The following is a 26,226-nucleotide window of genomic DNA, read 5'->3' on the forward strand; positions in this document are numbered from 1 at the left end:
TATCATTGGCGTTGTTATGGTAGCTCATACTTCCTGTTCTAACCTGAGCTAGTGGGAGCATGTAGATACTGAAGGTATTTATGGACCAGTGACGTCCAGTCAGGGGAGGCAGGTGAGGCTGAATCTCATCTGAGATGGATCAACCTCTTTCTAACTGCACTGGCTGCCATTCTATGGGATCATGCTCCTCCTGTCTGTACGTCGCATCAAATGGTTATAAAACATTTCATATATGAACTGATTTTCCATAATTTAGCTTAGTGTTTCACAGAAACGTCTGAGTTCACGTGTTCGCTCCTTTCACCAGGGTTGTTGGCCTCATATTTGCATTGAGGCCAAAAGACGGCGCCAGGTCCAGGATGTGTCCGTTTTCATGCGTCCTGTCAGACACTGAGTCTGGTGAAAAGAGTCAATGAAGTTTAAAAACTCTTCAGCCAGTGGTCTGGATTTACAGAAAACATGTATACTGAAGTTCCCAACAATGAGAAAGTGATCATGTCTCAGCGATAGACCTGTCACTAAAATCCTGATTAAAATCTTTATTAAACTTAGGAGGCCAATTCACCAGAGCGCAGGACTAAACTGTCAAAGTTGTTCATGATTCATGATGCAGCTCTGAACTTCCTGTAACAGCAGAAAACACAAAGCAGAACCTACAGAAACTTACACACAATGACAAAGAAAGTCACACAATGACTTGGTTCTGTTGCAGAACCAAGTCCAAGAAACCAAATAACATGATAACGGAAAACCTTAGTTCTGTCCATGTTTGGGATTGTTGCTAGGTTACCACTCAGTTTCTGAGTGTCTCATGAAAGGATGCAGGCTGATTTTGGATCTTCATAATCCAGAAGCTGCTGAATCAGTTCATCTATTTCTCGTTCATGAACTTTCTGAAGGTGTTCAGTTTCCTGTTCATTTTTCCCTCGCTTCATCTGGTCTTCATGTCTTATCAACAATTCCTTGATTTTTTTCAGATGTTCTTTCTTTCTGGTGACACATTTCACCAAGTCGATGATCTGCTTGCGGTGCTTTGCTCTGGCTTCCTTTTCGTTGAGCTCTTTCAGCGCCTTCAGTATATCATATTTGTCGTCTTTGTCTTTCAGTTGTTTTTCATGCACTTTTTTCTGAGCTGCAAATTCCTGGCTGTATTTCTCTTTGAACTCATTAAACTCTTCAGCTTTCTTTCTGGCTTCTTCCTTATGAGTCTCTCTAAGTTTCTCCACCTCCTTCTGATGCTTCTCATCTTGTTCTTCTCGGTACTTTGCCTCCTTTTCTGTTCTGATAGTATATTCTTGTTTCTGTTTTTCATATTCTTGTTTCAGTTGCTCATACTCCTCTTTCAGTCTTTTCTCCTCCTTTTGCCTCCGTTTATCTTCTTGTTTGTTTTTCTCCTTTAACATTTTCACTTCTTTCTCCCAGGCTTCATGTTTCTTTAGCACTGATTGGTGTTTCTGGAGGCCTGTTTCTGTTTCAGATTTTTTCAGTTTTTCTTCCCACTCCTCTTTCTCAAGTTTCAGTTTTCTTTTTTCTTCTTTTCTCCTGGCTTGCTCCTTCATCTTTTCCTGCTCTGCCTCCTTGAGACACCTCTCTATATACTTGATTTTTATGTCTTTCTGCTTAATTTGTAGTTCAGTTTTTGCTTTTACCTCCATCATCTCTCTTTCCATTTCATCTTTTTCTTTCTGATGTTTTCTTAGTAGTCCCTCAATCTTTTGCTGCATCTCTTCTTCCTTTTCTTTCAGGATTCTTTCCATTTCTCTCCGTATCGCTGCTTCAGCCTCCTGCAGCAGGTCGTTGGTGAAGCACCTGCCTCCATTTTCCTCTACCATGTTATCGATCTTTTTGAGCAGCTCTGTGACTTGTGTACGGTTCTGGTCATTGTGGTTTTCGAACACATGGTGTCTTCTTCCACAGTCCTCAATGAGCTTCTTAAAGGACTCATCTGAATTATCTTTAATAAAATCTTCAATAGATTTGTTATGACGTTCCAGTTCACCTCCATGTGTGAATAGGATGATGGTGAAGTTCTCTGAATGTTTTCCAAAGCCTTCCTTTACAAATTTTAAAGTCTCCTTCTCCTCTGGTGTTAATCGTCTGATGGGTAAGACCAACAGGAAGACATGTGGACCTGGAGCCAGGAGACTCATGCATTTCAGCAGCTCTTCTTGCACTTCTGCATGAGACAAACTGTTGTCCAATAGGCCTGGAGTGTCGACCACAGCAACAGGACGGCCGTCCACTTCGCTCTGGGCTTTCTGGCAACGCTTTGTGATTGAATTTGTAGCTGGTTTGGCTTCAAAGTAGTTTCCTCCCAGGATGGTATTTCCTGAGAAACTTTTTCCGCAGCCAGTCTTTCCGATCAGAACGATCCTGAGACACTCAGGATCCTCCTTCTCTGAGTCACCTGTAACAGAAACGGTTGTTAACCCCGAAAAAATGATTTAGAACCAGGATTCAAAAGGCAGAACAAAAACACAGCTTTATTAAAGAAAAACCTGCGCAGGGGAGAGAATGTGTAGCCAGACGCTATCGGACAAACTCTCTCAATACATCACACAGAATGTCAGTTTTTATACACATCTTTAGACGCCTAGGTGGCGCAAAACAATTCTTGGAAGCAAAGAAAACCAACACCTCCTAGAAGAAACAAACTCATGACAAATCGACCTATGCACATTGGTTTCCAATAACTGCTTTACTCACTTCACACCCTGAGGGTTCAATAGTTTAGACAGAGCAGGTGCAAATGCTATTTTATCTTTGTCAGCAGCCAGGTGTCGTCTCAGAATCAGTTGCTGGGCAGAAATACATTCAAAATGGAACAAGTTTTGACACCTTGAGCTGATTTAGGAGAAGCTCTTAGGCTTTGTGGTTGGAGTTTCCTGTAACCAGAACATGCAGCTCTGGGCAGAAAGACACTTTAACTTGTATAAGTAAAACACATATGATAAATGAATAAACTGATTAACAAAAAGAAATAACAGTGTGAATAACTATTTCATTTCACACAGTCCACAGGTCAACTAACTGCATACCAACTGAAAAGATGAGTTCACTGAAAATAGGAAAAGAGCAATAAACAGAATCAGTCATCAAAGCACACTCCTCTCTTTACTCTCTTTTTTCAATATTTCATTATCATATAGTCAAACAATTCACCCCGAGGAGGAGATTGCGTTCTGGAACCACGTAGACCCGTTCTTCTTGAATTGGGTGGGATTTCCTCTTTAGACTGCAAACGTCTTCACAGAATCCAACAAATCAGCTTTGTGGTCGCGCTGCCTCTTACTCCTTTAAGAGGGTCTTTATTTCCGATAAAGGTCTTTAGGATTCTCTAAAGGTTTAGTTCCCTTAGTTTAGAAAACCAAAACTCAAGAAAATACCTGCCTTATTCACCGATAAGGACTTTAACTAGGACACTAACCTAGAAACCTGTGGTTCCTTTTCTCTGTGGGACTTTAACCCGGTTTGGGACTTGAACCCAATTGGGGGGGAGGGAGCTCTAACCCACCCCCCTTTTTTTCCCTGGGATTTTAACCCGACGTTTCCTGTTAAAACCGTCAATATCTATTCCTCAGGGTGATAGGTTTATCGGATCCTCTACTATTTTAGATTTAATATAATTTGTAAAATTAATTTATTACCCTGAGTGAGTTTCCCGCCTGATAACAGGTTTTGAGTTTGTTGATCCCAGTCCTGGAGTCCTGGAGTCCTGGAGTCCTGGAGCCGACCAACAGCCCTCTTCTCTCTCTAATCCTAAACGAGGTTTGAGGCTGGAGTTTAGTCCAGGTCGGTACCAAACGCTGTTCGTCGACGTCCTCAGATGTCCAGTAGAGGGATCCAGATTACGGCACCAAATTATTGTGGAAAAACCTAATTTTACCAATGACTGTCAGAAAAAATCACTCAATCAGGTTTATTCATATGTTGAGCAGAATACAGAGACAATCAGTAATGAAGCAGGTCTGGATGAAAAGCTGCCAGGCAGAGAAACACATGAGTTTTATACCAAAGATAATAACTAATAAACAAGAGGAGACAGTTTGGTTCTGATGCAGCTGTAGAAAACAACTTCCAACCTTCTACATGAAACCAAACAGTTTTATCTTGGTGAGAGTTCATAAGCATTTCACATGATCAGTAGATGTTAACTTGTAGTAATTTTCCACCACAGATCCCTCTGCTCTACCTCTGACAACTCCATCTATACATCAGCTCCTCTATATATCATTCACCTACCATTCCCTCCAGGATTTCACAATATGTTTATTTTTTGCAGTGAAAATTACTGATTTTGTGGTGCTGCTTTAGAAATATTTCCAAGAAAGTGTGCAATATATTTTCCTCATTGAACCCATTAAAATCTATATATAGAATTAAATTTATCTGAATTTTGCACCTGCTTGTGCATGATCAAATGTCTCAGAGTTTTGATGTTTCAGCTGAATCCATGCCCTGCTGCTACACTGTAATTACAAGCAACACTTCAGCCAAAGTTTTGTAATCAGGGAACATTTCTCCAATTGAAGTGATTAGTGATTGACAGGACTGCCTGAATGAGGGTTTTCCTGATCCTCACTTCAGCAGGAAGGAATCCTGTATCATACACTCCTTTTCGCAGCAGAAGCTGCTGTCCATAACTCTACAACGCTCTGTCAGCTCCCGGGTAGGCAAACGCATTGAGTTCAGGTCAGAGATGATACTCAAATTGTAATGATTCACTAGAGGGACCCAGAAAATCAGCCACGACACAGGAGTGAGCAGTAAACTCAGATATTTATTAAAAGGCAACTAAAACCGGGCACACAGGATCATCAGCTGCAGCACTGCGAAGGGGGGCGGAGAGGAGAGATCGGTGACTGGAGAAATAGCAACAAAGGGATCTGTTAGTGTGTGTGAAGGGAACACTAACCTGGCTTGGCGATCAGTTACAGTAGTGATCGGCTGAGGGACAAGGACGAGAGCAGATGCTGCGCTGACGCAGGGCTCAGGAGGAAGTGCCTGGGGAGGGGAAGCGCTGATGCAGGGCAGCGCACCAACCTTGTGAAGCAGCAGAAGAACCAAATCCAGATCCGAGTTCTTAGTCAGACAGGCCGAGGTCATACACGATCGGGGCTGAGAACAGAGTCCCTGGGAGTGGGCCAGAGCGGTGTAACTGAAACAGGCGTGGGTCGAGATCCAGATAGGCGATCAGTAACAGTCCGACAAGAGCAAGGCAAAAGGGGCAGGTCCGAGGAACAAAGCATGGTAGTAACTGTGAGGGCGAGGAAGAAGTGCTGGAAAACTACTAGCTGAAAGCGTTCAATAATCTGGCAGCGTGGTTGTGACTGAGAGAGGCTTAAGAAGGGAGACAATCAGGAAGCAACACAGGTGCGAGGAATAACGGAAATGAGGGACGTGACATGGATTGGCTCAAACAAAAAGCACAGAGTACAATGCGAACATCACACAGATGGTATTTTATTGATTGATTTAGTTACCTGTACTTTGTGCGTAAAATTGGAAATATCTGCACCAAGTGGTCAGATGTGTGAATTGTAATCTGTCAAAGTGATGGATGGCTGTCAGTGTCATGAACTGCGGTGTGGATGAGTGATGAGGCAGACGCGATGGAACCAGGTTAGATGAATAATGAGGATTTAATGAAAAAAAATCCCAAAACAGTCCACAAACACCGGGCAGCACGGCCGAGCGGAAGCCAGGGCTCGACGCCGGTAGCAACCGGTTACACGAAGGACTAGACGACGGAGACGACACACACAACCAAGCCAAATGAGACGAGGACCCGACAAAGACACAGACACACAGGTGACACTAAATACACAGGAGGTAATTAGGGAATGAGAAACACCTGGGAGTAATTGAGGAGAACAGGACAACACGGAGACACAGAAACACAGAAAACTCAAAATAAACACACAGAAAAACACGGAACATGACAGTCAGATTTTTCTGTCAATGTTTTAAAAAAATTATGTCAAAATGGAAAATATTCAGTTCAGCAATATTCAACATCATTAGAAGTAAGAAATAGTGTCACCTTCAGAAACCAAGACTGTTGCAATAATTTTAACTCAATATTATTGACAATTTTTGAATAAAATTTGCAACAAACTCACAGTTATGCCTTAGCTCTATAAGAAGCAGGGATCTGTTGATTTTGGAATAATTTTCAACGATGGTGGCACAGTAAAAAACTGGAGAAACTAATCTGCTCTGCCACACAAGCACACAGTATCTTACACTTTCAAAAAGATATGTCAGAACTGTTTGATGAACAAAATATTTCTGCAAAATCATCAGAAACAAACTTGATTTTTTTCTGAACTTTCATATTTTAACCCCCTTATGAATCTTTATTATTGTTATGAAATGCACTATTGAGTCCACATAGGAATGAATTATTACTGGAGTTTGCAGGTTTTTTCCATGTTGAGAGATTTAAAGAATTTGCCCATTCCTCTCCTCTCTGCTTGTTTTCTAGCTTCTTCTAGGAATTTATTTTTCATGTCTTCCATGTTTTTCTGGTACGTCTCCTCCAGCTCTCTGAGTTCCTTCTCATGCAGTTCTCTTCTAATTCTCTTCTCCTTTTCATATTCTTCTTTGAGATTATTAATTCTTATCGCCTCCCTCTGCTGTCTCCATTTTTCTTCTCTTTGTCTTTTTTCCCGCCAGTCTTGTTGTTCTCTCTCCATCAGCCTTTGTTTCTCTTTCCTATATTCCTGCTCTTTCTTTCTCAGCTCATTTTCTATTCTGATATTTTCCTCAATTTTCTGCAGTAACTGTTTCTGTTGATCAATTTCTTTCTCAAGGCTTCTTTTCATGGCCTCTTTTTCTGCTGCAAGGTTTCTATCAAGTTCTTCCATATTCTTGTTAATTTCTTCTTCTCTCTGATTTACAATTTTCTGCATTTTCTTCTGTAAGGCAGCTTCGGCCGCCTGCAGCATCTCATTGGTGTAGAAACTTCCTCCATTTTCTTTCACCATGTCGTCGATCTTTCTGACCAGCTCTCTGACCTGAGAACGATTTTCTCCTTCCTTATTATTAAACACATGGTATCTTCCTCCACAGTCAGTGATCAGATTCTTGAAAGAATCATCACTTTCTTTTTCAATATAATCTTCAACAGTGATGCCATCTTGCTCTAAGAAATCTCCACCAGTTAAAAGAACGATGGTGAACGTCTCTGAATTCTTCCCAAATATATCATTGATCATTTCCAACGTCTTCTTCTCCTCTGCTGTGAATCTGCCGATCTGTACAACCAGCAGGAAGACATGAGGACCTGGAGCCAGGAGCTTTACACACTCCACCAGCTCACCCTGAACTTCTGCAAGGCTTAAACTGTTGTCAAAAAGTCCAGGTGTGTCAACCACAAAAACTGGCCGTCCATCTATTTCAGTCTTTTTCTTCACACATTCCTTTGTGACAGATTTTTGACTCAATTTTGCTTCAAACTTCTTTCTTCCCAGGATGGTGTTTCCTGATGAACTCTTTCCACTGCCAGTCTTTCCAATCAGAACAATTCTGATGTTGTTTGGATTCTCATGGTCAACTGTGGGATAAAATACTTGAAATTAGCAGAAGTCAGATAAACATCCACAAAAGAATAACCAAAACTGAAACTGACTGATTCTGTAATTAGGCCTTAAGTTAAGTTTTAAAACCAGTGAGGAAGAAAAAAATTATTTGATACAAACAAGCTCCATCTCCTAATTTATAGATACAATAAAAAAATACACATTTCAGATGGTTATGGACACCAACATATTGTCAATTAATTTAAGTACATACTCTAGGACAAACATATTATATTTGTCTATATTGTCAAGAAAATCCAAGCTCATCCCACTTCCCCATGCTGGAGATTTAAGTTTAACAGTAATAATAAATAAAGTTATTTTTATAATGAATCACTCAAGTGACATCAAGGCCCAGCAGTAGACTTAAGTGTCAATAAAATAAATCTGGTTGTGTGTGTTGTTTTTGTCTCATGCAAACTTTGCTTTAATTCTACTTTTTTCTATCTAATCATAAGAAATCAGTCAGTCAGAGAGATTCATGAAACAGGAAAAGCAGGTTTCCTGGAAAAAGAGGAAGTAAGTTTCCAGCCTGCAGATTTATAAAAATAGCTGAGACTATTCCTTATTTTAAAGCATGAAAGTTTTAAAGAATGAAATCTAAACATTTTGAGTAATTTGATAAGATTCAAAGTAAAATACTTATATTAATATTGGTTTACTTGTAATAATACTTACAGTTACATTTGTGGGAACACTTATAAGAAAAACAAGTAACTGTAACTTTGGTATCAAATAATTAGAATCATTGATAATTCTTGGTTTCTTTTCAGAAAACATCTGTAATAACTCACATTAAGATTATAAGAGTAATGATTATGAGTATGGTTATAAAATTATAAATGAATGCTAAATCAGAGAAGCTAAAGAAAATATAAATGTGATTTTGAACTTGAAATGGTGTAAAAAGGTGTAACTGCAATTAAACATCACTGATATGTTGGAGGTAGATGGTAGGTAAAAGGTGAAAGGTTAAGGGAAAAAGGAGAACTAACAGGAGAGCAGAGATGATCAACGCCTTATTTAGAAACAGGTTGTTGAACAACGTAAACGTTTCAGAGAAAAGGTTGTGCAGGCAATGGACATAGGAGGTTGAGCAACTCTGAGACATTAGCACAGACATCAGGACATAATGTCTGTAAGACAGTGATGGATATGAGATCATCTGTCTAAGCAGACAGCCAATAAAACAAGACCAGCATCAGTGCTAGCCAATGCAAACGCACCAAAAGGTGGATAAACCCTATAAAAGGTGGGAGCAAAAGAGGAACCTTTGGTTGGATCCTCCAGGCAGCTTTGAGCCAAGATCCAGATGGACAAAGAACTCTGCAGCTGAAGAAGAGCCGGGGCCACAGAGCCGAAGACTGTCCTGCTCATGGGGACCAACCGGTCAGGCCCACAACCTGTGGCTTCACATCAGACTTTTCTCATTGGCTGGGTTCAGACCCCAAAGACAAAGATGAAGATAAAGACAAAGACCAAGGCAAAGACAAAGAACAAAGGCAAAGAAGAAGAACTGGTGACTTCCTTCCTGCAAGTCCTGTGTGACCTCACCATCCATGCGGAGAAGAAGCTCATCAGACCTACAGAGATTCCTGCCTTCATCGATCAACTTCCTCCTCCTGCTGCAGCACCTTCTTCATCATCAGGCCAGGTCTGGGGTTCGAAACGCCAAACTCCGTCCGTCTCTCTCAAAGGTTCCCTTTTTTAGTTCTCAGTATCAGCAGTAGGGAAAGATAGACTAGATGATTGATTTTACTTATTTGATTATTTCTGCTACTGAATTAAGCTGTACTGACCCTTGCAAAACTGCCTTACTAATAAAATATTTAGCATAAAGAAAATCTAAAAGATGTTGTGGACATTCAGTTAATGAGTCACCTTAAAGTTCTTTGATGGTTGTAAAATAGCTATGATGTTTGATTCTGGAGAGGAAAAAGTGGAAAATGTTTTTAGGTTGCTGGTAGCCCAAATGTAAAACATCATCCTTGGGACTCACTGAGTCACTAAAACCCATCCATCCATCCATCCATCCATTTTCTGTTCACCCTTTGTCCCTAATGGGGTCGGGAGGGTTGCTGGTGCCCATCTCCAGCTACGTTCCAGGCGGGAGGCGGGGTACACCCTGGACAGGTCGCCAGTCTGTCGCAGGGCAACACAAAGACATACAGGACAAACAACCATTCACACACACACACACCCCTAGGGAGAATTTAGATAGACCAATTAACCTAACAGTCATGTTTTTGGACTGTGGGAGGAAGCCGGAGTACCCGGAGAGAACCCACGCATGCACAGGGAGAACATGCAAACTCCATGCAGAAAGACCCCGGCCGGGAATCGAACCCAGGACCTTCTTGCTGCAAGGCAACAGTGCTACCAACTGCGCCACTGTGCAGCCTGTCACTAAAACCAACCTGGTTCAATAACAAATGCAAGTTGTAAAATAGAGAACGAGCGACCGTTAACAGGTGTGCTCTGTGAAACTAGTTGGCTGTAGGCTGCTCAGTCTGGCTAATTCACAGGGGGAAGAAGGGTGGGACACCTGGATGTTGGCCGTCAGATAACCAGGCGAATCGTTTCTCGAAACCAGCTTAAACAGAGTTTACTTCAGTTCTGGACAGGGTAAATCCCAGCAGATAGATATAGATAGATAGATAGATAGATAGATAGATAGATAGATAGATAGATAGATAGATAGATAGATAGATAGATAGATAGATAGATAGATAGATAGATAGATAGATAGATAGCATTTATTGTCATTGAACAGAATTCAACGAAATTTCCATTGCAGCTCCCGTGCAAAAAGTCAAATATATACAGTAGAAATAAGCAAACACACAATAATAATAATAACAATATATACAACTAAATTAACTAAAGGCACTCAACCATCCAAAGAAGTAGCAGCAGGTCGAAGTAGGAAACTCAATTAACCCGTTAGAAGGAGAGCTGGTAGCACATCTCCCCTCTCAGAAGAGGAAGCAGAGAGAGAGAGAGTAGAGAAAGAAGGGGGGAGGGGGGGTTGCGCAACAACAAGATGTATGTACTGTATGTATACATATGCATGTACGCATGCTTATGTATTTTTGTGCCTGTAAAATTGTAAGAGGGAAATAGATCCACAAAATCTGTATGACTACCCTCATGTTCATGGTTTTTATTTACTTTCTCAGCCTGCTAGAATTTAAAGAAGTGAAGACATTTTGCTCCATGACAAGATACTTTTACAGAAAAACACTATACTTGACCAGGAAGTGGTAAACATATCCTGTCTGGCAGCGTGGCATTCAGAATTCCTGTCCGAGTGTCATGGTGAGGCCCAAAAGATTTACTTTTAAAAGTGGAGCATTATGGCTTCCGGCATGATGCTCCACTTCATATACTGTATATATGACACTTTATTAGAAATTGCTTTCGGTGCATTTCAAATGTAATGGACACAGAGACAGAAAAGATTTAAAGAGAAAAAAAGAGATAGGAGTGAAGGAGAGAAAAGCAAAGAGAATACAAGTTAACACCCTAGAAATCTGCCCCTAAACTTGCAGAAAGAGAAAAACAGGACAAGAGAAAGGCTGTGGCCACCGACATTCAGAGGCAAACTCCCTCAAAGAGAAGCAGAGAAGATCCCCATGAGCCACCAGCAGGCACAATGCAGCGCCGCCGGCAACCTGGTACTCCAGAGCATGGCCATATGCATGGAGAAGCACTATTCTGAATATGATCTATAACGTACGCAGAGTTCAACGGTCAAATGAGGGAAAGCATGTAAGTCAATCCCACTTCAAAAGATTATGGCTGAGGGTGTGGTCTTGAACATCTGTACCAAGTTTGGTGCAAATATGTCATTGTAGCTGTAATGGATATAAACCTTTTCGCCCGATAGCGCCCTTATGAACAAGAATATATAAATCTCAAAATATAGTGACAACACCTCTTCCCTTATTAGGACCTAAATACTTTTTCTGTAATCATGATGTATAGAGGAGATATTCACAGCTAGCTGTTGTGCTAGCTAGCGCTAAAATATTTGGTATTGTGTTGTTTGCATAATTCTCAGAAATGTTTAAATTTTCTCCATTTAGCTTTAGATCAGTGTTTCTCTACCTTTTTCAGGATGATGACCATTTAACTGAACTAACAGTCACGAACCACCTAACCTGAAATTGCCCCACAATAAAATAACATCTTAATCTATGCAACCTGAAATGAAAATATTAGTCTCTAAACTCAGTGTTGTTTGTTCATCCTAATGAAGAGTGACGCTGTTTGGTAAATGTGACTGGCCACAACAAAACCATGAACGGGTCTGCTTGGGTATTTTGACTTATTTACAGATTCTGAAAGTGTCTAAACTTTTCAATGATGTCAAATACATGGAAATAAAAAAAGAAGTTGTTCTTTACTACCAAGTGTTATATGATTTAATAACATTCAGAGAGGTTCGTAATTTAGAAGCATAATAAAAGAAAAATACACTTGAATTGCTCTTCCAGAAACAAAAATCTTCTTCTGCAACATTAAATATAAAATGTTCCATCCATTTCTGTCAATTGTGTTTATCCAATGTATTTAATTAATTTAAATTAATAATTTTTAATTAAATAAAAATAACAATGGCTGACTTATGCGCAGAGCATCATAAGCAAGCAAAGTCATATAAACAAAGAACAGTTCTCACTAACAGAGTCGATTCCTACCATTGACAGCACAGAGACGTTCAAAAGAATCGAATTGCTCCTGAGACACATCCACACTCTCGGTTTTGTCTGACCTGAACCTTTCACAGTGACATGTCTGGCTGTGACATCACAATACCAATGATTAGTATTTAAGAATTAACTGATTAACTAATTAACTGATGCATATGTTAGAAAGATTCTGACTCAGTCAGATTAATTACTTTTCCTGCATCACTCTGCAATATTTGTGCACTTTTCAACAGACAATCCCATTACTTTACCTTTAAACCTTGACAGCAAGACTGATGTCCAGTTTCTACTCAGTTCTGGGTTGTTGTTCTGCCGGACAGAACCCTGGACTGGCGGTTGCTGCTGCTGCTGAGAGTCTACAAGACCACAAGAGTGCTTTAGACCAGTGTTTTTCAACCTTTTTTGAGCCAAGGTACATTGTTTTCATTGAAAAAATCAGGAGGCACACCACCAACCAAAAATGTAAACAAATGATACTCTATCGCCACCTATATTAAATATATAGTCATTCTTATCAAAGTGTATTGAATCGGAATCAAATAAACACAAACAATTTTTTTTTATCATATTTTATATTTCACATTTCAAATTGCACTTAACATGTCCACTTCAAAAGAACACCTGAACAGTGGCACAACAATGTGGTCTTAAATTTAAAGAGGTTGTAGAAAACTGAGAGAAGCAATAATATTTGGGAAAGATTTCACTGTTACAATATGAAGAGTTGTATGTACAAAATGTTAATATCTGTATATTTCACTCATTTAGTGTGAAACCTGTGCATGTTTGGATGAACACAGAGCTGATATCCTGGCAGGAATTGAAGAAAGACACACACGAAGCTCTTCCTCAACAGCTCTCTGTCTCTCTCTGTTTTTAGTTTTTATACAGTAGTAGCCAGGCTTGAGAAGCTCACTTCACACAGATATGTTGTGGAAAATGGGAGCAATGTTAAAATAGCTTTGTTTGCCAGAACAGGGAACTCCTTGGCAGCAGTCAACCAAAAACTGTCCAAAGGTAGATCAGCAAAGCTGAGCTTTAAACCACGATTTTGTCTCAGTTCAGTTAGTTCTTCCTGCTCCTGCAAAGTCATGTTCTTTCCAACAACTGCTGAGCTGTATGGGTCCCTAACCCAGTCAAGGCATTCAGTGAAGCATTCTGTTGATATCCACTCATACTAGGGCCTTCATCTGGGTCCGAATTTTGTCCAGGGACCAGATCGGAGTTAGCATTTTTTCTTTTCAAAAACTTTTCCATCACTGTCATCACAGTCTTGCTAGATACAATGTGTAACAGTGTTTAGGTTTAAGTTGTAGAATCCCACTTGCTTTATATGGATCAGTGCAATGGGGAAATAGCGCCCCCTCTCTGTGTGGCTGGTTAAATGTTGCTGGCTCCTGCACTCAGTGCCAGTCTGTGAAAGCTGCACCAGAGGAAATAAACTTGATAAACCAGAAACTTCTCGTCTTCATTAAAAATCTACACAACGCAGAGTCGAGGGGTTACTGGGGCCGGCCTGGTACAGTGGAGTGAAGCAGAACCCGGTTACAAATGCTCTCACCTCTACCTGTCACATTCACGCATCACTAATTCTCTTGTTTTAACGTACAATGCTATGTACCTACTGCCATCTAGTGGTAAGGAAATTACATGATTATACCGCTAGTCACTACTACAGCACAGACACTCTAAGATAGCATATTATTTGCAGATAATTAATTTGTTTTCAAAAAATCTTTTTAGACCAATTAGGTGAAATTTCCACGGCACACCGGACGATCACTTACGGCACACTAGTGTGCCGCGGCACAGTGGTTGAAAAACACTGGTTTAGACAGTGCTGTTGTTTTATTCACATTTAAAAAAAAGAATGTTCACACAGAACTATATTCTTCTCTGTACTTACTGTAAAAATATTGTAACTGCATTCTGCAATCAGTAAGTGTTGAAAACTGCAGAGCAACTTCTTACATTTTTACTTTGATATTTTGGTGTTTTTTCTTTGGTGATGAGCTCCAACATTTTGAGAAAGAAAAGCCTCCTTACTATTACCTTACCCTTACTATTATTATTATTGGAGTGGTTTATATAATAAAATAAAGCGTATTCTATTATATAAACCACTCTGAAAATTCTGTGAACTACTCCAGTGAAATACCAGTGATCAAACCAAATTTATCTATGGTGTTAAAGCTGCCATATGTAAGTTTTACAATTTTTTAATTTTTTTTAAAACCGTAGATGAGACAAATAATCTGAAAAGACTGAGCTCCTTCCCGTCTTCCCTGAGCTACTACTGCTATTTGAAGAAATGAACACAAGGATGATTGACAGCATTAAGACCCTCCTCTTGGGTCTGATTGGTTGTTCCTGACAGAGCTGTGTATTTGTTCAGATCACAGGAGGACAAAAAAGTTAAATTCTTTCACAGGTTATCTGTGTCGTATTAAACTGTCAGGACATAGTGACAGTTTTAACAAATATGTAAAAAACTATTTTTAAAAATAAACGTTATATACTTCTGCTTTAAATTATTCAGTAATGTCTGGGCACAGTTTACAAGATAATGCTTACTCCATAAAATATGTCACCACATTTACTGATGGAGAAAAGCTGGTTGCTCCAGCTGTTGCTCAGATACAACAAAAACCAAAAAGTGCCTTTAGGTGGCGCTGCAACAAGAGTTTTTTTCCTATGACTCAAGAACAATAGTTAATCCTAATTTTCAATAATTGGGGAGTACATTTATATTTCTCTTCCTCACTAAGGTAGTGGTTTGACCTGTCTATACTTTACTGTATCTGCTTCCATTCCACAGAGCGGAAATTCTGCATAATAGTAGCAGACAAGCCATGTGTGTTGACATGGCTGCTTTTTATTTTTCCTTACTCACAGGCCTCAGGTCAAAAGTTAAGACCCCGGGTTTCTATCAACAATCCAAAAACCATGTTATTCAAATTAATATATTTAGAAATATATCAAAAACTTGATTAAACAAGAAAATGAATTTATTTATTTGGATCTTAAGTGTTTATTTTGATTCCTTCAAAAAGAAAAACTATGAACAAATTTGTCAAACTATGAATCACATGACTCAAGTATAACCTCCAGCATGAATACCATGAAGTTAGAAAAGACCTCAGGTGTATTCAAAATCTTAAGTACAATGAGACTGAACTGTAAACTGAGCAAAAAATGGAAAGTGTTAACTCAGGTTGGATGTCGAGACTCTAGACTGTTCTGCCCGTTACTAAAATAACCTTTAACAGTGAAAATATAGAAAAGGTTTGTAACGTGAATTACAAATTACAAAATATTCAGGCAGAATTATGCTAGAAAAATGTTCATGACTTAAAATGTTAGTCAATAATTCTGCTGCTCTGTTTATGATAGGACATGAAAAACTCTTGACATTTTTAGACTGAACTCTTCATTAAGTGCATTTCTGACCACCTCAACTAAAATTTAGCTTTTGATGCCAAACCATTCTGTAAAATTCAAATGAGGAGTTTTGATATGATTTATATTAAAGGTCAGACATTAAAGAATCTCACCTCTTTGCTTTGTGGTGAGATTAGAAGTATTCCAGCTGCTGTCAGGTTCTGGTTTCTGGGTCTCCTTCGTATTAGCATAAGCTTGTGGCGGCTGCGGCCTAGCGACTAAAAGACCAAAATCATTCAGACTGCATTACATGATGATAAGGTGCAACTTATCAAGTGCATTTACAAACATATGCAGGGCTATATTTAGTTTAGTTTGTCTGCTGCCATCTTGAATTGTGTAAAATCTGCTAAGTGGTGACAAATATGAAATTTATTAAAACCTCAACTGGTCACCAGGACAGAAAAGATGGGATATTACCAAACTGTATACAAATGTATTTTAATTCACCCATTTGTTTTATTAAATCACAAATAAATTTTGTTTGACACAATTAGTTTGGACCAGTGAGGTTTCAGTTACAACTCTTTTTTATCTTTTTAATGATTTTACCCACAAATATATCAAACAATCAATTATACCTCCCAAAAAGTTTCATTAATTTAGATGTTTTTCTGTTTTCTTTAGAATAAAAAAATGCTGTTCAGCATCATTTAATATATGAACAGAGTTTCACCTAATTATGAATCTTATGACTGAATTGCCCCCTCCCACATATTTAAAAAAAGTTATTACTAATGTATTTACAATAGAAAGCCCTTCATATTCAGATTGGCAAATGTCATGAGACTGAACTGGAAATAAGCAAAAAACACAATCTTAAACTCACACTTTGGCTGGTGAGGACGCTGATTCCTGTAGTGCTGCTCAGCTCTGGGATTTTCCTCTACAGTAGAAACACAGCAAAGTTCTGTAAGTCATAACTGAACTCTGCTTCAGTTGAAGCACTGCACATTTCAAAACACAAAGAAAACATCAAACTAAATATATTTCATTGTTTGAGGAAAACATAGATTTAATTTATGAATTTGATATTTTTTGCATTGTACTGATGAATAAAGACTTACCAGGTCTATAATGAGCCGATTCCACACTGTACAGGTAGGAATCATCTGTAGGAAAAAAGGTAAGATCGCATTTTGTTGCATCAATTAAGCCTTTTGAAATCATTTACTGTCTTTGTAAAACAAAGAAAAAACTAATATTACTTGGAAAATTGCTTTTTAAAATAAAAATTTGTGCTTAATTCCATTCAAAACCTAAAATATACATACGTAGTTAACATTTTATCCAAATACTTTCCAGGTGCTGCAAAATGTTCCTTTAAGCTTTTTTATTATGTTTGTCCTGCATAAATAACAATAAAGTGTGGAGCAAAAAAGGGCAACATGAATGAATACACTGTAATATTAAAATGTTATAATATGGAGTTGCCCTGTTCATGTCTTAGGTTAAGTTGTTTATTTGAGTAAATGACAGGAATGGTTATAATGTTTGTTTAGTTAAGAATGATTTGGAAATGTATATTTTGGGCTAATTATGAATTCAGGTGATTTGGGTATATTCAGAATGTCAAATATTATGAAATAAGAAAAAATCTAAAATATTCAACTCACAGTTTGGGGGAAGACATTCCAGGCTGTGTTTGCGCTGCTCGGTTCCAACATGATCTTCTACAATAAAAATAAAAATATAACAAAGTTCTGTGAAGTCATAACCCAACTGTAATTCTATGGAAGAAATGAAGCCTAGGTGCAAATTCAAACTGGAAGACTCTTTCATCCCCACTGGGACCCGTTAATTGAAGCGACCTGCCCACAATCATCGACCTATCAACGCCGGACCAAGCCACGTCACGTCCAATCATCGACCAAGTCCCAGCTGATAAGGACCTTCATTCATGGCGTCCTTCGCTCTCCAGCCGAGCTCAAATTCCAAAATTTTTGTCTCTCCCACGGAATTCCCCTCTTTCCAGTCCGTATAAATACCGTCGTTGCTTTTCTTACGCACTGCTTCGTGCACTCTCGCTCGAAGCACTCCTACATTCGCAGCCTCCTGGCCGGGGTCAATTTCTTTTATCAACTCCACTAGTCCTCCCCTTCTCTTAGTCTCTTTTCTAATCACGTAATTAAGCTCCTCCTGAAAGGCTTCGCTAACCAGCGCCCAGTACTCCCCGACGATCGAAAACCTATAACCCTCCGTATTCTACAGGACCTTCTCATTACTCTTCGCTCAAACCACTATTCACCATATCTCAAGGCTCTCCTTTCTAGCGCATTTCTCCTAGCGTTTTATGGTTTCCTTCGCCTGGGGGAATTTACCTCTCCTTCTAATATCTTCGTCCCCTCTAGAGATTTGTCTGTCTCTGACCTCAAGTTCCATCCCGACTTCTACAGCCTGACCCTCAAGCACTCTAAATCCAAAGGCGCTTGTTCCATCATTATAGCACGTAATAATAAGTCTTTCTGCCCCTTTTTAGCCATGTTTAAATTCGCTCTCCTTAGACGCAAGATTAGCTGCGGCTCCGAATCCCTCTTCCTTACCCCTGAAGGTAATCCCATGACCGCTACCTGGTTCATTAAACACCTCAGATTGCTCCTCGCTGCGAACAATTTGCCCCCCAGTCAGTTTTCCGGCCACTCCTTTAGAATCGGGGCGGCCACATCTGCAGCCATTCAGGGAATCCCCTCGGCGTCCCTTCAGCAGCTTGGTCGCTGGTCTTCATCAGCATACTCGTCGTACATACGCCCGGACCTCTCATCGATGCTTGCAGCACAACGCTCCCTCAGTGCTTAGGTGAGCCACGTTCGAATCACTGGTGGTGGTTGGTTCACCCCTCATGAGCTTGCGCTCTTCTCCCTCGCTGTGATGTTATTTTCCCTCTCGCTTTACTCCTCATTCCCAGGTTTCTTTCAGCATTACCATCTCCTAACGCCCGTTTCCGCAACTCTAACATCGCCAGTCAATCCCTACTCTACAATCGCCGTTCGTAAGAAGCGGTTTCTATTTTCATTTTATTTCATTTTATTATAACGTTCATATTCTTCCCTTTAAGTTCTTCCTCTTTAAGATCAAACTTGAACCTACTATTTCCTAGCTAATACCTGTCTTCTTCTCGCCCTAATCTTCTTACCTTCAGCCTTCTCCTTCGTTTCTAGCTACCCGTCAGTCATCTGCCCCGCTCCCCTCATCCTACACCCCTCTTTAGTTAATGCTGGCGTTTTTCAACCAGCATCCCCGTGTCTTATGCCCTGCTCCCTCTATCCTATACCCTGCATTAGTTAATGCTGGCGTTTTTTAAACCAGCATCCCCTCTTCTAAGCCCTGCTTCTATCCCTTCATTCTCGCCCCACGCATTCCCCGCCGGCTTTCCCATCATCATGCCCTGCCGTGTCCTCTGCCGACTATCGCCAGCCCACGCCCATTCCACAAGTCCCGCAGCATTTCCAGCCGGCTCATCCTCCAGCATCCCTATGCCCTGCGTTCTGCTACTCCATGCCCCGTTGTGTCCTCAGCCGGCCGTCACCTCCCAACATCCCTTCCTCCCTCGTCCCGCCGTATCCCCAGCCGGCTCTCACACCACGTCCCCATGCCCTGTGTTTTGTGTATTCTACCACCTCTTGCCCTGCAGCATTTCCAGCTGGTCTTCACCTTCCTGCCCTTCTTTCCCTCTCCTTTCGCTGTCATGTCACTTCCTTTACGTTATTCATATTCCTTTAGTTAATCAGGTAAACCCGTTGAGATCTAGTTCTCATTTTCAAGAGGGACCTGAGCAAAAAAAAAAAAAAAAAAAAAGTTGCGATACATAGTAATTATTAATTTAGCAGCCAAAGTCGGCGCAACTTCTTTCCCCTTTTTACTTTCTGCCTCGTATTCACGGCCTTGGCCTCTCTTTGGGGGATGACGTTCCTAACAGCATCGGGAATGCTCATCTGAAGCCTATCGCTAACGCTGCGATAACCGTTATCCCCAGTCGGGGCCCGAGCGCCAAAGACTTTAAATCCTGTTTGTCAATAAACTCTTCTAATTGTCTTCTCATCTCCGTCTGAGTCTCTCCAGATTGAAATGAAGCCTAGGTGCAAATTCAAACTGGAAGACTCTTTCATCCCCACTGGGACCCGTTAATTGAAGCGACCTGCCCACAATCGTCGACCTATCAACACTGGACCAAGCCACGTCACGTCCAATCATCGACCAAGTCCCAGCTGATAAGGACCTTCATTCATGGCGTCCTTCGCTCTCCAGCCGAGCTCAACCCACCACCACCCCTTCTCCTTCATTCGCCCGGTCCTGAGGCCCGCACCCTTCTTCAACCTCCACCACCAGTGCCGGGCCCTGGGGGATGACGTTCCTAACAGCATCGGGAATGCTCATTTGAAGCCTATCGCTAACGCTGCGATAACCGTTATCCCCAGCCGGGGCCCGAGCGCCAAAGACTTTAAATCCTGTTTGTCAATAAACTCTTCTAATTGTCTTCTCATCTCCGTCTGAGTCTCTCCAGATTGAAATAGAAATAGTTTTTCAATTCACTGTTTATAAAACTTTCAACAAGTAAAAAGTACAGGCAGTAAAACAAATAGTGGCATAATATAGGTAAGGTAAGGCAATTTTATTAATGTAGCACATTTTCAGCAATAAGGAATTCAAAGTACTTCAAAGGAAATACAACAAAACAACAAACCAAAGGAAAGAGCAAAAGAAGACCAAAAAAAGTATAACCACATGTTTAAGTAGTCCGTGGTTTGTAGTCGGGGTTTCTCTGGATTCTTGTGCTGATAATGTTGATCTAAGGTCATGAGTAGTTTCTCTTGATAAGCTAATGGGAGTTTCTCTGGATCCTAATTTTGTTCCTGCTCTGGACTGAGTGAAATCCTCTGGATCGTTTTGCTCTAACTATAGGTTTGATTCCTGTTCTAGGTTGAGTGAAGTATATAAATTAAACTAGAAAATTCCTGAAGAAATTTAACCGGGGCCTGCCAAAGTGTGCCCGTCGGTTTGGGCCCGGCGTTGTCACGCTAGAAATTAGCATCAATGCTAAAGGACGCTGCAACGTAATCAATAGCATGTGGAGAATCACAAGAACGTTAAGTAAGGTGGACGTGCACCATTCAGTATGATTTAAAATGTTGTCAAGGCTTTTATTTTGGAATTTTTGTTAAACTTAATTTCAAAGTGCCAAACTAATCCCACGTGTAATAGTCATTGGGTTAAATTAGTTATATAATGCTCAAAACACAAGTAGTTGATGTAAAAATATGAAAGGCTTTTATTTTGAAAGTTTTGTTAAGCTTCATTTCAAAACGCCAATCTAATTATATGTGTATCAGTGCTTTGGATAAAAAAGTTACATAATGCCCAAAAGAGCAAATATGATTTTGCTCTACATGATTCAAAGCTTTTATTTTGAAATTTTTATTAAGCTTCATTTCAAAGGGCCAACCTAATCCCATGTATAACAGTCATTGGATAAAATCAGTTATATAATGCTCAAAAGAGCAATAATCTCATGTAAAAATTGTCAAGGCTTTTAATTTGAAATTTTCAGTATGCTTCCTTTCAAAGGGCCAAACTAATACCATGTGTAACAGTGCTTTGGATGAAAAACTCAAATAAAGCCAAAAAGAGCAATTACATGATGTAAAAATATTCAAGGCTTTTATTTTGAAATTTTCAGTATGCTTCATTTTAAAGTTCCAAACTAATCCCATGTGTAACAGTTACTGAGTTAAATCAGTTATATACAGCCCATAGCAGCAAGTAGTTCTAAAGGCCAGTTCAGTCCTGATCTGTTTCAACTGAGGGTTCCACTATAGTTAGAACTACAGTGATGCGTATTCGTAGTCCTAACCAGCAGCCAATAGCCTCTTGAGTTCCGTTGCTATGGTAAATAATTTTCTCAGCAAAGTGTGAACTGTTAGTGAGAGAGGCTTGGGGAAACAATTCTCTGTTTGAGCCAGCCAGTTTTACCCAAAACAAGCATTGGGAACAAATCCTTTCCGTTCGGGAACCGTAATACATATTCGAAAACCGTTTGAAGCGTATGAGAGGGCTATGTGTCTTCTGCGATAGTCCCGAGATTCATATCTCTACGTCACTCACAGCAATAACAGCGATGAGAGAAAGAAATTATGTGCCCAGATCTGAAATTGTACTCAAATACATGGGAGAGAGCCTGAGACAGCCTCAGAAAATCCTGTCGCATGACTTTGCTCTGAAGCACCGTGACAGAAAACCGTACGGTCTAGATAAATTTCGAAAACATTTTACCGGAGCAGACATGTGTATCAATGTCAGGACCGATTTTGATACCAATCGTGCGATATTTGTGGGTGTGATGGCGATTTCAAAATTATTTTGGGGTGAAAAATTCTCTTCATTTCTCACTCTAATCAGTCAGAGACACACTCTAATTTTAGGAAAAATGAGAAACTTTGGGTCGCTTAGAGACAAATTGTGGACAAACCGTAATTGGTATCGACGAGCCGTCTTCACTTTCGAAGAGATCACAGACGTATCTACAAAATGAAATTTGAATGGCATTTCTACGTGAATTCATGACGACACAGAAAATCCTCAAAAATAGGGTATTTCTAGGATTTTTCCCATTGACTTATAATGGGGGTTTTTTCGTAGTTTTTTGCGAATTATGTCGCCACGTTAACCCCGAATCCCACCAAAAGTAATAGCTCCAATGGCGTGAATTTTCTGCACGTTTTGATACCTCATTTGTAGGTGTGCACCCAGCGGTATGAGCCGCATTAACGGTTACGGATGAAAAATAAAGAATTGGGAGAATAGTAATAGGTTCCTGCCATTGCTTTGCATGGCAGGCCCCAATTATAAGTATAAGTACTCCATAATTTACAAGCTATAATGAGTTTCTCTTGATAATCATAAGCTAAAAATTTAGCTAAAATAATAATAAACTAGACAGAAGGGAAGAACCAACACATCAGGGAAAGATAGCACGTGTAGCAACATTCAAGACATGGCCAGTGAAGGCAGTGATGTCAGGGAAATGTATCTGTAACCATGAGATGTGTATGCAGTTTGACCATGAATTTTGTGCAGCCTGGTCTCCCATGAAGAGTTTCTGAAAGAGGTGGTATTATCTCAGAGCAAGTCCTTGAGTTCAGCTATACGATTCCACGATTGTCATTCAGAAGGGGGTAAGAGGTAGGAAAGAGCGGCTTATTTACATAAATTTTAGGATATTTGAGATAGTGTGAAGAATTATCCGTCTCACATTATCTATGTTGTCGTGAAAACTGGCATAGGGTTGTGAGATCTTTCCAGGTACACGCAGAAAACAGAGCATAAAGGCCTGAGAGAAATAAAGTAATCTTGCAGTTTGATTTAAGCATAATTAAAGATAAATATGTACTATATATGTACACATTTAAACACTGAATGATTTTCTGAAATGTATCTTTGTATCATGATCTGTAATGGTTACAAAAACATGATGATTATGGTTGATCATTAATAATGGATTACAGAACTGTGTTGGTTTAAAAACATACTCAAAGTTATGATGAATGTAAATGACAAGATGATTGTGTTAATGATTTATAATGAATTAACAGAAATGTGATTATTTAAAAAGATGGAATTAAAGTGATGGGTGAGGTCCTGTTCTCAGGCTGTGTTGCAATAGGCAAGCTGAGCAGAGCGGGGGAGCAGGGGAGTGTCAAGGAGTATGATTGCGAAAGACGCCAGATGGCTAGCAAAAAGAGGAAGTTCACATGATGTTTAACGCTGTAAGTTACGCAAGGGCTGACGGTTGGGGAAGGTTGGGACTTTCCATAGACTCATCAAACGTTCAAGAAGTCACGTACACCATCTCCCCATACACAACAATGGGCTGAGATAGTATAAAAGACAGCAGAAAGAGGAACAAACTGTTCTTAGTCCGCGGTGCTGAAGACGAGTCAACAAGAGGACGCAGAGAAAAGATCAGCAGAGGACTGCACCCTGGAGTTACGGGTAAGTTGAGACTTCATGCTGCCAAAAAAGGGACAAGATCCATCAGCCCCCAGCCCTGGCTCCTGATTCTACCGCCGAATCTGCCTCAACCCAACGATCTCAAACCAACTGCAACAGACTTGGAGAAAAGACAAAGGTCCCGGAGGGATAAAGAATTGGGCGTTCGAAGGATAATGACCCGTTCTGCTTTGCTTCTATTCTAAAGAGGATTTTACCACACAAACACAAAGATTCTGAACCAAGGAATTGAAGACTTCTGTTGCCGAGATCAACTGCCATCTGGGTATGAGTCGAACTGCTCCCCAAAAGCCTCACTCAGTTTATTAGTGACACAGGTCAGGGAAAGGAGTTAGGATAATATGTTTGGTTTATGTTGATTTTATTATTCTAAATTAGTACTGTAATCTCTAATAATTAATTTGTATGTCACTTATCCCTGCTAAAGCTTGCTTAATAAATATATCTTTTAAAATTCTGTAGAGGTTGGTGGACATTGAAATTAATTGAGTCATTGATTATCTTAGTTTCTCCAATTAAAAGTAAAATCAGTGTACATGATTCCAGTAATGTGGTGGCTTCGGACTTTCCTTTAGTGAGTTTAAAAATAACGACCCTGGGACTTGAATCTAAGTCACTAAATCTAATCTAGCCGTTTCCAAGTGCAGGTTATTTAAGAGAGAGGGCTGCCGTTAACAGAAGTGGTTATTGGGACTACGCAGCTGTGAGGGCTACTCAGTTGACTGTTCCTTAACTGTAGAGGGTCGTAACTTCTGGATCGAAGGTAGTTAGAGCTAGACGAGTCTCTCTCGCCACCGGTTTAAACAGATTATCTCTCATAGACCTCCCGTAGGGTAAGACCCAGGTCTTAGAGATATTTCGGACCTGTTAGACAGAGAACTGGTCAGTAGTCAGCTCAGAGGAGTTGTGAGGAGTGGGCAGGGCTGACTATTGCGTAGTAACAAACAATGTATAGTGTGAGACACTAGGTATGAGGTCAAAGAAGAGTCAGTGAGTTGAATTCATGAATTCAATTTATTAATACCAAAATACATCTGGTCCATTTCTCATGCTACCTTTAGGAGTTAGCAGGACAAAATGACCTCAAGTCACAGTAGGTCATTCTATTTTTTAGCCTCTGTCTAAGCTAAGCCCTGAAGAGGGCAATCTCTAGTGTGTCATATCCTTTGACCTTAGCTTTGAGGGTGTTTGCTAACATGTCATTTCCTTTAGCTTTAGCAATTAGCTAAAAGAGATAAAGGAAAAACACATAATTTATTCTCAACAATTGTCAGCAAGCCAAGGCCACAGGGAGTCAGATTCAGAATAAACAAATTTTTTAAAGATTGGGCAGACTTAAAATTTCCATCGCCCTAGAGTCTAAACCTACATTTTTGTTATTTCCAATCATCCAAATTACCGTGGTCGTTCCTATCGGGCCGGAGTTAGCAACTTCTCCAAGATCGATTCCATCATAGTGAGTTTTAGAGTTCAGTTTGCCTGTGAAAGAATTGTATCCAACTTGCCCCTCAGTCCCACAGCATGTCAGTCTGAGTGTTTGCTAGTCGGCCCAAGTTCGTCACAGATGTGTAGATATTCCAGGTATCCAAGCTCCAAGCAGAAGAAATCCTGTTATCATGAATCCAAATAAATCCAGGATATATCCTGCAGGGTATGTCCCTGCAGGAGAAGTGGGCTCTCCTGTGCCCTGTCTTCTCATTGAGAAAAAATGATTAATTGCATTATTGAGAGATCAGTTAACCAGGTCCATAATTTGTAGATTCAGAGGATGTGCAAAGAGAGGATGTGCAAAAACAGAGCAAGAAGAGAAAAAGTGGGAGGAAGGGAAGGGAGAAAGGAGCAGAGAAAAAAGCGTCCGCCTTCACCGAGAGCTAGAGAGTTTCCCTAATACTCTTGTTGGAGATATTAGTTTGATTATCCTAGTACAATTGATGTCTAACCTTAGCACATGTGAAAATATTAGATTGATCATGATTGTTTTGAGTAGACCACAGGTGTCAAACTCCAGTCCTCGAGGGCCGCTGCCCTGCAGTTTTTAGATGTGCCACAGGTACAAAACAGTGGAATGAAATGGCTTAATTACCTCCTCCTTGTGTAGATCAGGTCTCCAGAACCTTAATGACCTAATTATTCTATTCAGGTGTGGTGCAGCAGAGGCTCATCTAAAAGTTGCAGGACACCGGCCCTCGAGGACTGGAGTTTGACACCCCTGGAGTAGACCTTAATTTAGGTTAGATTTAGATTAATAATTTAAGTAATATAACTATAATCTGATCAGTAGAACATTTTTCTTAGACATAATGACTGTGATTTAATATAAAGAATATAAAGAACTACTGATTAGACTAATTTTAATCAAATTGTGCTCATTATGTCCGATTTTCTGCTCTTTAGCCCTTTATATCTCAAATCTCACGATGCTTTTAATAGAATGATTAGCGATTATTGCGAGACTATTATATAGCCAATTGCAGTTGAGTAGG

At 40.0% G+C, this 26,226-nt stretch overlaps 2 protein-coding genes across 2 annotated transcripts; both read right to left on the reverse strand.

The window, feature by feature from the left end:
• Nucleotides 1-283: 283 nt before the first annotated feature.
• Nucleotides 284-2,411, reverse strand: LOC116729600 (GTPase IMAP family member 7-like; the record flags this gene model as incomplete). Its single annotated transcript, XM_032578256.1, has 2 exons — nt 284-396; nt 1,001-2,411. Coding segments are annotated over 2 exons (1,524 nt in total), but the record flags the coding sequence as incomplete, so codon positions are not given.
• A 3,798-nt stretch (nt 2,412-6,209) lies between these two features.
• Nucleotides 6,210-18,121, reverse strand: LOC116729601 (GTPase IMAP family member 4-like). Its single transcript, XM_032578257.1, has 4 exons — nt 18,061-18,121; nt 6,903-7,558; nt 6,535-6,785; nt 6,210-6,219 (listed from the first exon to the last, which is right to left on the reverse strand). The coding sequence occupies exons 1-4, from the start codon at nt 18,119-18,121 to the stop codon at nt 6,210-6,212; spliced, it is 978 nt and encodes a 325-aa protein (XP_032434148.1).
• Between the last annotated feature and the right edge of the window lie 8,105 nt (nt 18,122-26,226).

The sequence above is a fragment of the Xiphophorus hellerii genome, chromosome 12 (assembly GCF_003331165.1).
Source record: "Xiphophorus hellerii strain 12219 chromosome 12, Xiphophorus_hellerii-4.1, whole genome shotgun sequence".
Taxonomy (NCBI): Eukaryota; Metazoa; Chordata; class Actinopteri; order Cyprinodontiformes; family Poeciliidae; genus Xiphophorus; species Xiphophorus hellerii.